This window comes from Mesoplodon bidens (assembly GCF_964165515.1).
Source record: "Mesoplodon bidens genome assembly, chromosome: 4".
Taxonomy (NCBI): Eukaryota; Metazoa; Chordata; class Mammalia; order Artiodactyla; family Ziphiidae; genus Mesoplodon; species Mesoplodon bidens.
Window position 1 is genome coordinate 34,908,365 of NC_138160.1, and position 15,183 is coordinate 34,923,547.

Below are 15,183 nucleotides of genomic sequence, written 5' to 3' on the forward strand. Positions count from 1 at the left end.
ATCCAAAGTCCATAGTTTACATGAGGGTTCACTCTTGTACATTCTGTGGGTTTGGAGAAATGCATAATGACATGTATCCATTATAGTACACAGAGCAATTTCACTGCCCTAAAAGTCTTCTAAAGATCCTAAAAATCCACTAAAAATACTAAAAATACCTCCTGCCCCACTTCCTGGCAACCACAGGTATTTTTACTCTCTCCATAGTTTTGTCTTTTCCAGAATGTCATACAGTTGAATGGGTTGTGTTACTTCATTGACTTTGAATTTCATATTCTCATTCTCATTTCATTTGTGCATCCAGACTTATTTTGTTTGATTTCTCCTTGAGTAGGAACTCAGGGCAATGTGTTACGAGGGGTCCCATTTGTCAGAGGGGGACGTCCTGGCCTTGTGTCTGGCCTTAGTTACCTGGAACTGGACAATCCTGCTGGAAACAAATGGAGATATTCTCGCTGGGCAGGATCTGTGACTGAACTTCCCCAAATCATAAAACAAAAGGTATGTGACACTCTGTTGAAAGCACCAGAAAGCAGTCATATTTGTTTGCACTGGGAAAATGAGATTAAATTAAGGTGGTTAAACAGAGAAGGCTGTAATTAGCGTTTTCTGTATCCCAGTTATGTTTTGTATAGTAAAATGAATGCATACATAATAGGAAACAAGTTTCATTATCTTGTATGTCCATATTTCAGTTGTAAAGGTTAAATGTCTTGTAAATCCCAAGAGAAATTAATGCTAAAATTTCCATTTCAAGCTTTTGACCTAAATTTGATTATGTTTTCCTTGGTCCCTGATTCAGAGGATTTATAGATTCTTGCAAGAGGAAGGCATTTAGGGGCTTGTCTAGTGTTACATTTGTCAGATCACCTTTCTTCCTGTGGCCATGGCTTGTAGGCTCCTGGTCATGCAAATTAGTTCTAAAAAGATAGAATCAATTTGGCTGGCAGAATTTTAGGATGTTTTATTGGCACAGTCAGTTCTTTTATAACACAACATATGTGTTCCTAAAAATCAGAGGGCTAGGCAAAATTGCACAATAAAGATCACAGGGCTTATGGGAAGAAAGGTGTTAGGAACACAACACTAAAAAACTTTTGTGACACTCATTAAAAAAAAAAAGAGAGGCACCAATAAAAACAGTAGCAGTGTTATACATGTTAAATTGTTAAGGAATGCACGGACTACAATAAAGGTGGCACATTACCTAGAAGAGGATCTGAAGCTTGCTGGGTGATAGGAGGGTTACAGATTGTGAATTATTGTGAAGTGGCAGAAGGAGCGCTATCAGAAATGACAGTCATAACACCATTTGTGGTTGGTGTGGCTTATTATACAGGTGGTGAATTAGATGGGTGTTTGAGATGTGTGCTTGTGTGTGAGTGTTTTGTGTATTCTTATGCAGCTTGGTTCAGTTGTGTGCAGTTTTCTGTGTTCACCCCGTGTTTCTTATGGACAAAATTGTACATAAGAAAACACAAAATTTGTGATATACTCATTTTATTTTTTAATATCTCAATCTCAATGGAACAAATTCACATTTTCAAAACACATGTTATAGCAGAAGTGATTCTATAATCTATTCCCTGCCACAGGAGTCAGGCAGTGTCCCAGGTCCAACCTGACTTTTTTTTTTTTTTTGGCGGTACACGGGCCTCTCATTGTTGTGGCCTCTCCCGTTGCGGAGCACAGGCTCCGGACGCGCAGGCTCAGCAGCCATGGCTCACGGGCCCAGCCACTCCGCGGCATGTGGGATCTTCCCAGACCGGGACATGAACCTGTGTCCCCTGCATTGGCAGGCGGACTCTCAACCACTGCGCCACCAGGGAAGCCCCATCTCTGGTCTTGAAGTTGCTCTTCATTAGAACTATCCAACACAGAGTGATAATGCCTACCTGTTTTAAATTTCTTCAGGGAGAGAGAATCATAGTGTCCATTAGAGAGATATGTTAAGTATCTCAGAGTCAGGATATTTAATCTCAAATTTAATTGCATTTGCTTCTTTACTGTAATTTAAGTGCATTTCCTTTTCTTCTATCCTCTGCAGGGGTGGAAATGTGTTGTCTTTAAAATAATCTTTCAGTAATTAGAAAATGAACATCCTGTTGGTTTTAAAAAATTTTATGTATGCACACAAAATACAAAAAATATTCCCTCCCTATCTGTTTCTAATTTTCCCTAGGTTTGTCTTGTAAAGGTAGTGAATTGCTTTCTCTTTTTATTTGAACAAGAAATAGTTGGAATTAAGATAAGAGTGGCTTTTGATTTTGTTTTAGTGGAGATTGAGCCAAAATGCTGAAAGGAAAACATTCTCACCCAAAACCCTGATTACTGACCGTGATGTCTTTATCTGTGTAGCTGACACCTTTGTATGAGCTGGTAAAGGAAGTACCCTGTGCCTCTGTGAAAAGGCTATACCTGAAACGGGCCATTGAGGAATATCTCGATGAATTTGACCCCTGTCATTGCCGGCCTTGTCAAAATGGTGGCATGGCCACTGTTAAGGGGACCCAGTGTCAGTGCCATTGCAAACCATACACGTTTGGTGTGGCGTGTGAACAAGGAGCCCTCGTAGGGGATCAAGCAGGTCAGTGTGCTGCATTCTCTCAAGTTATGCTGGACACAATGAAAAGGGAATTACCCTTTCCCTCTGGCCTCTGAGATTGTGCTTCCTCATGTATGGAGAAGGGGAAGCCTCATAGGGCTTTGGATTTGTCTCTCCCTCCCTATTCCACCTCCGGGTTGTAGCTACTGAGGTCGGGCCCTGTGCTATCTCTCTATTTTCCCATCTGAACTAACAGAACTGCCTTCTACTCTCCACTCTCCATTAGAACAGATTTATGCCTGAAACACCTTCCATCCTTCCATAGTCATCTCAGTAAGGTTTTGTCATAACTTAGGTCTACAGAGCTTGTGTCTGCACTGACTAACCTTTCTGGTGGCAAGCTCTTGGAAACACCTCTATTTCTATTTTGTGTTATGTCCCACCAGTCAATCATTCACAAATATTTGTTGAACATTGGCTGTGTGCTCAACAGTGCATTTGGTGTTTAAGTATTTAGTATGTGAAATTCACTTTATGAGTAGGCAAAGTATGAGATGATTTGTGTATATTTATTTTTATAGTCATTTGTGTGTCTCTCTCCTCTAGAAAGCTTACTTCTTAAATTCGGAACTGTTTGATTCCTTTCTTTATTCCCACAGCCTGACATAGTGCTTGATTCATAAAGTCACTTAATAAATGTTTGATAAATGAATAAGTACATGACTAAACCACGGTTGCTTATAGACAAGCATCAAGAAAGCATCCTTGCCTCCAAATGTCTCCCCAAGTGGCCTGTCCTGGTAAACTAAAATGCCACCACTGCGATTCATTCCTTTGAGGCTTAGATTTACAGCTATTTGATAAAATGGTAGCTCCCCCTGCTGGTGAGGAGTGGAGTAGCAATCATAATACCTCAAGCTCTTACTACCTACTATTAACATACTCAGGGGACTATATTATTAACTCGATTTCTAATTGTGGAAGAAAGGGTAAGGAAGATCATGGGAAAAATTATACAAATTATTTTAGTTTTTTTGTGTGTGATACTGAGGAGTGGCTGTGGAGGGAGTGGAGGGAAGAGGGTTGTAGGTCACACAGTAGAAATAACTAAGGAGCAGTAAACACACCCATCTATTATCAGAAGTAATGCTTTGGGGGAATAGTTCCTGAGATCAGTTTCTAACTAGGAAAGCAAAGCTCTTAGAATATGCTTCAAATTCTCTCTAACGTCCTCCAAGGAATATGATGGGAAAAATACTAAAAACTGTGAGCTGTGAACCAGCCCTGAGGTAGAAGGTGGCCAGAGCGAGTTGAGGAGGTGCCTGTAGATTGAAGAAGGGTGCTGACAGGAGGTAGAAGCATTTTTCCTACTTACATATTTCCTCATCTTGTGCAGCACCAGCCCTGGGGTTGGCAGCCTAGAATACCCTGTAGACCAGGGGTCCCCAACCCCTGGGCCATGGACCGGTACCGGTCCATGGCCTGTTAGGAGCTGGGCTGCACAGCAGGAGGTGAGCGGTGGGTGAGTGAGCGAAGCTTCATCTGTATTTACAGCCGCTCCCCATCGCTCTCATTACCACCTGAGCTCCGCCTCCGGTCAGATCACCAGCAGCATTAGATTCTCATAGGATTGCAAACCCTCAAAGCGTGAACTGCACATGTGAGGGATCTAGGTTGTGTGCTCCTTATGAGAATCTAATGCCTGATGATCTGAGGGGGAGCTGAGGCAGTGATGCTAGTGCTGGGGAGCGGCTGCAAATACAGATTATCATTAGCAGAGAGGTTCGACTGCACAGAGACCATAATAAATCAATTACTTGTAGACTCAGATCAAAACCCTATCAGTGAGTGTCAAGTGAAAACAAACTCAGGGCTCCCACTGACTCTGCATGATGGTAAGTTGTATAATTATTTCATTATATATTACAATGTAATAATAATAGAAATAAAGTGCACAATAAATGTGATGCTCCTGAATCATCCCAAAACCGTCCCCTCCTCCCCAGTCCGTGGAAACATTGTCTTCCATGAAACCGGTCCCTGGCGCCAAAAAGGTTGGGGACCGCTGCAATAGACTATGCTCTTCTCATGCCCAATCACTGCTTTAACATTAGGAACATATTTGCCTTACTAAGAGACTGTGGGGTGATAAAAAGAGCCTAGAGCCTGCACTCAGCCATAAGACCAGGTTACAGTCCGGATGTGGCTCTTGCCCACCAGTACAGCATTGCGCGTATCATTTAACCTCTTTGTCTTGGATTCCACACCTGTCAAATGAGAATGTTAACAGACCTCTTGGCCACCTCCATTCGTTCTTGTGAGAAGTAAATGAATGGTAAAATGCATGTGAAAGTGCTTTGAAACCGTTGTAAAATAATAAATAAATTTAAGGTAGTATTGCAAGAAGTTCATTAATGCAGCCTTAATACGGACAATCCTAGTCAGTGTGCAGAGACAGTCTGGCCACTGTGGAGACCTCAGAGAATAGAGTGAAGGTAATAGACCCCAGATCGTCCCCTCCCCCAATAACCACATAGTAGGAAGCTTAGCTCACTGAACTCTGAAATCTTCCTCTCCAAGTACTCTCTGAACAATATCTCTCTTATTTACAGGAGGGGTTGATGGAGGGTGGAGCTGCTGGTCCTCTTGGGGCCTCTGTGTTCAAGGGAAGAAAACAAGGAGACGAGAATGCAATAACCCACCTCCCAGTGAGGGTGGGAAATCCTGCATTGGAGAAACGTCAGAAACCAGACAATGCGAAGACCAGGAGTTGGAGCATTTGCGGTAATAGAGCCAGACCTCCTGGCAATTATGTAAAACTCAGTGCCCTCTGCAGTAAGCACAGAATACACGATTGCTGCTATTGAAAGATTTAAACCTTAAATGGTGATTTTTATCAGGGAGTGCTTTCCTCTTAACATTGGGGTCAGTTGAAGGAGAGAGGCATATTGTGGCCAATTTACACTTGTGTGCTTCAAGTTTTCCTGACGCAGGTGTTATAAAAGGCTGGGGAACTGGAAGGCAGTCTGGCTCAGTGGATGCGGGCAGTAGCTTTGGCATCAGGCAGATCTGCCACCTACTTGTTCTGTGAACTTGGGCAAGTTAGGATAAAAATAGTAGATACAATGATAATAGGATATTGCCTGAGGTTAAGAATATAAAGTGATTTGTACTGTGCCTGGCATATAGTAGGCATTCACTAATAGTTGCATTATTTTTCAGATATACCACTCCCTCTTATTTATTTACTTTGGACTAAGCGTGAAGCATACATTTGAGACAGCTAACATCTTCACTGATTAGCCCAGGTGTCTGATACCAACTTCCTGTTTGCCAGGACCTTGAAAAAGCTATCTTCAAAAATGCTTCATTGGGGCTTCCCTGGTGGCGCAGTGGTTGAGAGTCCGCCTGCCGATGCAGGGGACGCGGGTTTGTGCCCCGGTCTGGGATGATCCCGCATGCCGCGGAGCAGCTGGGCCCGTGAGCCATCGTTGCTGGGCCTGTGCGTCCGGAGCCTGTGCTCCGCGACAGGAGAGGCCACAGCAGTGAGAGGCCCGCCCGCGTACCGCAAAAAAAAAAAAAAAAAAAAAAGCTTCATTGGGCTTCCCTGGTGGCGCAGTGGTTGAGAGTCCGCCTGCCGATGCAGGGGACGCGGGTTTGTGCCTCAGTCCGGGAAGATCCCACATGCCGTGGAGCGGCTGGGCCCGTGAGCCATGGCCGCTGAGCCTGCGCGTCCGGAGCCTGTGCTCTGCAACGGAAGAGAGAAGCCCGCGTTCCGCAAAAAAAAAAAAAAAAAAAAAAGCTTCATTGCTGGACTTCCCTGGTGGTCCAGTGGTTGAGAATCCGCCTTCCAATACAGGGGATTGCGGGTTCAATCCCTGGTCGGCAACTAAGATCCCACATGCCACAGGGCAACTAAGACCCGACGCAGCCAAAAATCAATCAATTAATCAATTAATATTAAAAAAAAAAAGCTTCGTTGCTGAATCATGCCCCTGGGTTAGAGTTGTTTATGCCACACGCCACTCTTTAATACTGTCCTTATTAACCTTTACTGATCAGGTATTGGCAAAAATTCTAGAAAGATAATTTGAAGGTCATGTGAGTTGAGGAAACGTGTAAGATACTTGGGTGTCTGGTATTAGCATAGGGAGGTGAGATGCCTTATTCCTGGGTCTTGGGTGCCTCATAATACAACAATAACCAATATCTCTTGGCTGAGGAAGCTGGAAAACATATGGGATTCTGGTAGGAGGGACCAGAGAAGCTCATCAAGATTAGGAGCCTGGGGCTTCCCTGGTGGCGCAGTGGTTGAGAGTCCACCTGCTGATGCAGGGGACACGGCTTCGTGCCCCGGTCCGGGAAGATCCCATATGCCGCGGAGTGGCTGGGCCCGTGAGCCATGGCCGCTGATCCTGCACGTCCGGAGCCTGTGCTCCACAACGGGAGAGGCCACAACAGTGAGAGGCCCGCGTACCGCAAAAAAAAAAAAAAAAAAAAGATTAGGAGCCTGACCACCAGAGACGAGTGAGGACAAGCCCTGCACACACCCTGATCTTGTCAGAAACCCCACCCTTGGACTGTTGTTATAAACCCCTCATCAAATCCTCTGGGAGGGGGGACACATAGTTTTTCAAGGCAGGAGCCCGCTGTGTCCTCCTTTGCCTGGCAAAGTAAAAAAGCTATCTTTTTCTACTTCACCCAAAACTCTATCTCTGGGATTTGGTTTGGCATTGGTGTACAGAGATGCTGAGATTTTGGCATCATAATCATGGTAACAATGACATCTATCATTAAACAATGATTTTCAGCAGTGCCTCTGAGGTCACTCTACACCAGTATTATCTCCACTCCAGAAACACGAAATTTGAGGGGAAGCCTTACAAATAGCCTGTGAATGTTGCTGCCTTCTGAGCTGAGTTCCTTACATTCTTGCCACACACTGAAGAAATTCAGAGATGTGAAGTATAAGCATAATTTTCCTTTCTGTACTAAGGAAGAAGAGGATATTTCCTCTCCTCTGAGCACCAAGAAGAGTGAGAATTCTCTCAGTGCTTCCCTTAGGAGGCTCCTGTCCATCCAGCTTTATGTCTACAGGCCGAGGAAATATGCCCACAGAGGGAGAGGTCTCCTCAGAGACCCTCATCTTCCCAGAGATCTGTGCCCTTGAAGGCAACATTCTCCTCCTACCAGAATCTCATATGTTTGCCAGCTTCCTCAGCCAAGAAGTATTGGTTATTGTTGGATTATGAGGCACCCAAGACCCAGGAATAAGGCATCTCACCTCTCTATGCTGATGCCAGACACCCAAGCATCTTACACATTTCCTCAACTCACATGACCTTCAAATTATCTTTCTAGAATTTTTGCCAATACCTGATCAGAAAAGGTTAATAAGCACAGTATTAAAGAGTGGGGTGTGGCATAAAAAACTCTAACCCAGGGGTATGATTGAGCAATGAAACATTAAAAAAATTTTTTTTAAACATTTATTTTTAATTTTTATTTATTTAATTTATCCTTGTTGCACCAGGTCTTAGTTGCAGCATGCAGGATCTAGTTCCCTGACCAGGGATCAAACCCAAGTCCCCTGCGTTGGAGGGTGAATTCTTTTTTTTTTGTGTAGTACGCGGGCCTCTCACTGTTGTGGCCTCTCCCACTGCGGAGCACAGGCTCCGGACGTGCAGGCTCAGCGGCCATGGCTCATGGGCCCAGCCGCTCCGCGGCATGTGGGATCCTCCCGGACCGGGGCACGAACCGGTGTCCCCTGCATCGCAAGAGGACTCTCAACCACTGCGCCACCAGGGAAGCCCGGAGGGTGAATTCTTAACCACTGTCCCATCAGGGAAGTCTCTCTGGTCCCTTTAATCTCGCCTCAGGTGGTTACTTGGATGCTCCTCCCTTGATTAGCAACTGTTCAAATCTGCCCTTTGGAACTCAGGGAAGGTCATGGAGGCTGGAGTCTGGCCTACAAGAAATGGGGAATGAAAAAAGGCCTCTGTGCCTTGGAGCCCCACAGGGCCCTGCTCGGTTTCAATTACTGTGAGCTCCCCTAGAGATTGCCTTGTGAGAGGTGGAAATAGCATGATTTTAGGAGCTTAACTAGACATGAATCCAGCCCTGGTATTTTTTACTCTATAACCTTGGACAAGTTATTCAAACTTCCTGAGCCTTTCTCCACATATCTCATGGGGTTACTGTGAGTGTGAATTGAGCTGAGTCACATTTGTCGAACATCTTTCAAGGTGCCTAGCACATAGTAAGCACTCAGTTAAAAATAGTTATTATTTTGTGTTACCTCTCTCACAGGATCACGAACTTGAATTACCTTGTTTTCAATACAGAATTAATTTTGTGTTAAAGGGATTTAAGAACCAAAGAGCAGGAGAAAAAGTGGGTGTGAGACAGGTGACCTCTAGGAATCACATAAAGCATATGTGTTGTCCAATGGCTTTATTTCTTTTTCTTTTCTTTGTTTGTTTTCCATACTACTGATCTGGTAGTTATCTTTTGGAAGCTTGAGTTGATATTTGTGTTTTCTATCATGGGATGTGATCAGGTATTTTATTCTGAGAATGACAAATACATCACATCACAGAGCAGTGTCCACTACTTACTTGATGGAGTCCCTTCAGATGCAAATGAAAAATTCACTGTGCTGTAAAATATTTGTTAAACTGTGGAAAATCCATCATGTTAATTATGTTTTGTTTCCTTTTCCTTTCAGATTGCTTGAACCACATTGTTTTCCTTTGTCTTTGGTTCCAACAGAATTCTGTCCATCACCTCCTGCCTTGAAAGACGGATATGTTCAAGTTGGTTATAAAAGATACTTTTTTCCTTTACATACACTGTTCATTCCAAGTTCTAGCTCTCTACTGATGTCATAATCTATTTCCTCCTTCCATGATGAAACAGTGCTAAAAACATTTTATGTGTGCGTTTTAGTTTAGCAGTGAGGGTTTTAGTTTGTGAGTTTTCTTCTTTGGCCCAAGGTGGTTAGAATTCTTCAGGAGGTAATATATCTCCTGCGGTAAAGGAAATCAATATCGCCACCCAATGAATTAGAAATGTAATCATGCCAGAGGGTAGCTAAACATTTCCATTCTGAACACGAAAGTAGGAATCTATAAGCAAGTTTTTCAGCAAAGAGAACTTACTTGGTTCTTTTCACTGCAAGGAGTCTTTTTAAATTTTTCATAAATACAAGGGTTGGGGTAAAGCATTAGGTTTATTCCAGGGGCCAGAAAGACATTTAGCCAGTGTCTGGCGAGATATGGGTCATTGTATTATACTTTGAGCAATTTTCTTGTTCAGGAAGGAACACAAGTCATCTGCCATTTGTCATTCTGGGAAATTAATATGGCTTTGGGGCCATATTAATTCGTGTGCTCTTCTCACTACTTCTTACGATGAGGTTTTGGCTCCAAACACCAGGAAGTATCTCTTCATGGTACATAGGAGCTATTGTTCATCAGGATTTTCTCAATGCCACCAGCCTTGGTTTCTCTGTAAAGAATTTGCCTCTCAAATGCCAGGCCCTTGAACATATACTCACTGAGTGTTTGCTGAAATTTCCCCAAATGTAGGTACTGTTGGGAAATGTGTATGTGTGTGTGTATGGAGAGAGAGAGAAAGTGAACCTAGACTCTCTAACACTCCTATTGTCCCACCACAATCCATGAAGTTCCTGAAGGAAATATGCTTATAGAATGAGGCCAGGCAGACTCATATACTTCAGCAAACCACGAAGCTGCTGTCTTCAACTGTAGTGCATGTGGTGTCCTGTAAGGAGCCAAGGGTTCCAAACGCTGTCCCGTGGATTGGCTACATCATAGGCACCCAGGAAACTTAACAATAGATAGCTGCTTGCCCCTTGTTCTCCTGTTTTTTTTTTCCTCATTTTGTAAGTTTAGTGTAGAGCCTGAGAGGTTTTTTTTTTTAATTGTTACTAATGGTTTTGACAGAGATGGCCAGGTTTAGACACTGTTGAGTTAGACTTTCTCATATAGAAGTCCCATCTGCAAGGCAGTGGAAGGTCTAGGGGCTAGAACCAAGGCAGATCAAATATCTTTCCCCATTTTCTTCAAATCACAAAGCCAATCTGGGTGCTCTTTTTCCTACCAACTCTCATGATGGAGCCAGACTGGGCCAGGAGGAGCAAGACTGTGAGAAGAAGGCACCACAGAATTTTGCTCTATTGCCTACAGCAGAGCTGGTCCAGCTCTACGCCCTCTCCCAGGCCAGTTTTCTTCCCCATCTTCTTGAGTAGCCGAGAACTAGATGGATAAGGAAAGGAACCAAGAGAGACACCAAACAAGAATGATGACTCCCTCAAGGCTCAGACTTCAGATTCTTCCTTGATTCAGAGTGAAATCTCACCTCCTGGCGTTATAGGCTAATGGCATGTCCTTGAATCTGACTCAGCCTCAGCATCTCTTCCCTTACAGGATGGGGCTGGGGAGGGTAGTGGGTGAAGATCAACATCATGCTTCCCCTGAAAGTCATCAGTGGGAACCTCAAACTTTCATGAACATGTTAATAGGACATTTGAACATTTCTGCCTGTTCATAATGACATTTATTGGGCAGTATTGCCAATGGACAGCCCATAACACCTCACTAGGAAGAGTTGACTGACAAAGACATTTCCAAAATCTGATGCTTTCCTGAAAGTATAATAAAAGTTACTTGAGCAGTGTCCACTAAAGTAATTTTAGTATAATGCTTGGTTTTGGGGAGCTTTCAATAAATTACAGTACAGTGGCATTAATAGCTTTATTTCAATTAATGGTGGTACCAGTGTTGTTGGCAAGGACTCTACAGGAAAAAATAATTTTACAGACAATTTTCAAAATGAGTTATTTGAATGTAGATTGCCTGATGATTAAAGAAGTCATGATTTATAGGCTGAATATATCTAAAGAAACATTTTGTTAATGCAAAAGAGATATTCTTCCTTTCTCCATCTTTTATTTCTGTTTAGGATGAAGGTGCCATGTTTCCTGTTGGGAAAAACATAGTGTATACTTGCAATGAAGGATACTCTCTTGTTGGAGACCCTGTTGCCAGATGTGGAGAAAATTTACAGTGGCTTGTTGGGAAAATGCATTGTCAGAGTGAGTGGCCTTGATTATAGTATATAATTTAAGATGAAAGAATAGTGTGGAAAGGAATAAATCAGGATAAATAACCGCTTACCATATGCCCATGTCTTGATCTCCTTTTCCTGAAAGGCTTATATAATCCTGTCCAAATTTCAGGAATATCTTGAAAAACCCCTCAGCTTTCTCTAGTTGCTAGTGCTCCTGTTAGGTGAGGCACATTTTATTGCAATTTTAAAGTTTCTGGTGCAAATTAGAATAGGTCAGGGAGCTCAGTTCTGGTAAAGACCATCAGGATATTCTTAAGAGTTTAACTACCAGGAATTTACCACCATCTACTTCCTTAAATGCTTTTGATCCTATTTTGTTTAGATGTAGGCATCTGAGTAAGTGCTTCTGCATGTTGTATCACCCTAACACTATTTTCTGGTTTCTATCTCAGCTGTATTACAATATAAGATTCTTCAGCAAATGGATAGACAGAGCTACAGGGATGTATTTGTCCTATATCAGTTGGTCTAGGCTATGTAAGGAAAGTCCTAGTGCACACAAGTACATTTTATTCTCTTGAGTACATACATATTAGTAAAAGTTCTGAGTTGTCAGGTATACATACATTTAGAGTTAGTAGATGCTATCAGTCTTCCAAGTGGTTGTACCAATATACATCCCAGACAGAATCTGAGAAGTCAAGATTGCTCTGTATCCTCACCTACACTTGATATTGTCTATCTTAAATTTTTTTTTTAGCTATACTGGTGAGTGTGTAGCAATATCTTATTTTTTAATTTGTATTTTTAAATTTGTATTTCTTCAGATGACTAATGATGTTAAGCCTGTTTTCATATATTTATTGGGTATTTGGATACATTTTTAGTGAAGTGGCTGTCTAATCTTTTGGGCATTTTTTCTGTTGATTTGTTAGTCTTTTTCTTACTGATTTGTAAGGTCTCCTCTTGTTCTCTCTGTTTCTGTCTGTCTTTCTGTCTCTCTGCCCTAGAGTCCTTGGGAAGAAATAAACTATCAATATTGCTGAAATAGAATATAAATATTCCCTAGCTAAGTGTATTAAAGCCAAAATTTAGTTCTTTGAAAAGATTAATAAGATACTTCTGCTTGAAGAGCTTCTTTTTCTTTATTGTGTATCTACTGGTGAAAAGTTGTCCCAGTATTTGTTCATCTAAAACGTTTTTATTTTATCTTTACTTTTGAAGGATAGTTTTACTGGATAAGGAATTCTAAGTTAGCAGTTCTTTTCTTTAAAACCTTTAAAGATTTTATTACATTGCCTTCTGACTTCATTGTTTTTTAGTGAGAAGTCAACTTTCAAGTTTATTGTTTTTCCTTTGGAAATCGTATTTTTTTGGTCTGGCTGCTTTTAAGACTTTTTTTTTTTTTTTTCTTTTTCAGAAGCAACTCTACTCTGATGTGCCTAGGTGTGATTTTCTTTGTCTTTGTCCTGGTTGATCTTCAAAGCACTCTTGAACCTATGCTTTAATGTCTTTTGTCAGTTTTAGAAAATTCTTCACCTTTGTCCTCAAATATTGCTCTGTCTCATTCTTGCTCACTTCTCCTCATGAGACACAAATTATACATTTTTTAGAATGTATATACATATACATACGTGTGTGTGTATATATATATATATATACACATATATACATACATATATATATATATATATATATATATATATATATATATATATATATATATTTCTTTGTTTTGTTTTGGTTTTTTTGCCCTGCCCTGTGTCTTGCAGAATCTTAGTTCCCCAACCAGGGATCAAACCCAGGCCCAAGACAGTGAAAGTGCCGAGTCCTAACCACTGGATTGCCAGGGAATTCCCTACATTTCTTCGTTTTACATCAATTTTTCTCTCTCTGTTTCATTTTAAATATTTTCTATTGATCTATATTCCAGTTTATTAATTCTCTGTACAGTTGTGACAATCTGCTTTCAAGAACTCTACTGAGTTCCTTTTTTTTTTTTAATTTACTTATTTTATTTGTTTCTCTTTGGCTGAGTTGGGTCTTCGTTGTTGTGTGCGGGCTTTCTCTAGCTGCAGCAAGCAGGGGCTACTCTTCCTTGAGCGGGCTTCTCATTGTGGTGGCTTCTCTTGTTGCGGAGCATGGGCTCTAGGCATGTGGGTTTCAGTAGTGTGGCACATGGGCTCAGTAGTTGTGGCTCGCAGGCTCTAGAGCGCAGGCTCAGTAGTTGTGGTGCACGGGTTTAGTTGCTCCATGGCATGTGGGATCTTCCTGGACCACGGTTCGAGTCCGTGTCCCCTGCATTGGCAGGCGGATTCTTAACCACTGTGCCACCAGGGAAGCCCATCTACTGAGTTCTTAATTTCATTTTCCAATTCTAGATATTCCATTTGTCTACTTTTCTATACTTTCTAATTCTCTGTTGATATTCTCCATCTTCTAATTTCATTTTTCCAACATATTAATCATAGTTATTTCATGGTCCATGTCTGTTAACTCCATCATCTGGATCTGCTGTAGATGTTTCTACTTTATTTTTAATTTTTTTTATTTTTCGGTATGCGGGCCTCTCACTGTTGTGGCCTCTCCCATTGCGGAGCACAGGCTCTGGACGCGCAGGCTCAGCAGCCATGGCTCACGGGCCCAGCCGCTCCGCGGCATGTGGGATCTTCCCAGACCGGGGCACGAAGCCGTGTCCCCTGCATCGGCAGGTGGACTCTCAACCACTGTGCCACCAGGGAAGCCCCCCTCTACTGTATTTTTGAATGTTAGATTAGTTTTGGTTGAATGCCAGATTTATATGTAAAAAAAAAAAATACATATGGATGATGTTATCTTCCTCTAGAAAAGACTTAGGTTTGTTTCTGGCAAGGACAAGGCTTGTTTATGTCTGGTTTACCTTTATCTTAGGTTGTATCCATTAAGGGATCATAAGGGAAAGTATGGGATTTCTACTGAACCTCCTCCTTTGTAACAGGACTGGACTCTAATTTTTGGTCTCCTAGCCCTGTGAGACTGCTAAAAATTATGCAGCTATTCAGCCTCTGAGTTGCAGCTTTCTCCTTAGTTTAGCAGCCCTTCAGCACATTAAAAAAAATCCTTTTTTTTTCAAATTTACAAATAACCTCAAGGACAAAAGCATTACCAAACGTTGTAATCACTACTTTAGACTTCCCTTTTTCTAGAGTCTTGGGCCTTCAAATTTCCATTAGTCTTATTGTTGTCTGTTGCTCTCAGAAATACTTTTTCTTTTAACTTTGTACAGCCTTTCTATTTGTCTTAGTGGGAGCATTAGTGTGAAACCAGCAAATGTGTCATGGCCAGAAATAAACAAATCTGATGCTAAATTATTAGCTTTTTGAAGGCAGATTATGTGACTAGTGTTTTGTGTCCCTAGTAGCACACAGCATATTTGGCAAAATATAGACAATAAATGCTGATTTTGAATGAATGAATGGATTTTGTGATTAAAATGGTGCAGAAATAAAACAGTACTTTGCAGAATATTGTCCAAAGTCCACTAGAGAGATTGGCAAGATTTTTTT

General features: G+C 41.8%; 1 protein-coding gene across 1 annotated transcript in view; it reads left to right on the forward strand.

Annotated features, from left to right (window-relative positions):
• Nucleotides 1-15,183, forward strand: part of C7 (complement C7) — a 59,662-nt gene that overhangs the window by 28,048 nt on the left and 16,431 nt on the right. Inside the window, exons 10-14 of the mRNA XM_081233000.1 lie at nucleotides 335-501; nucleotides 2,359-2,587; nucleotides 5,158-5,329; nucleotides 9,273-9,360; nucleotides 11,531-11,663. Of these exons, the coding sequence (XP_081089126.1) occupies nucleotides 335-501; nucleotides 2,359-2,587; nucleotides 5,158-5,329; nucleotides 9,273-9,360; nucleotides 11,531-11,663 (789 nt within the window). The remainder of the gene's footprint in view (nucleotides 1-334; nucleotides 502-2,358; nucleotides 2,588-5,157; nucleotides 5,330-9,272; nucleotides 9,361-11,530; nucleotides 11,664-15,183) is intronic.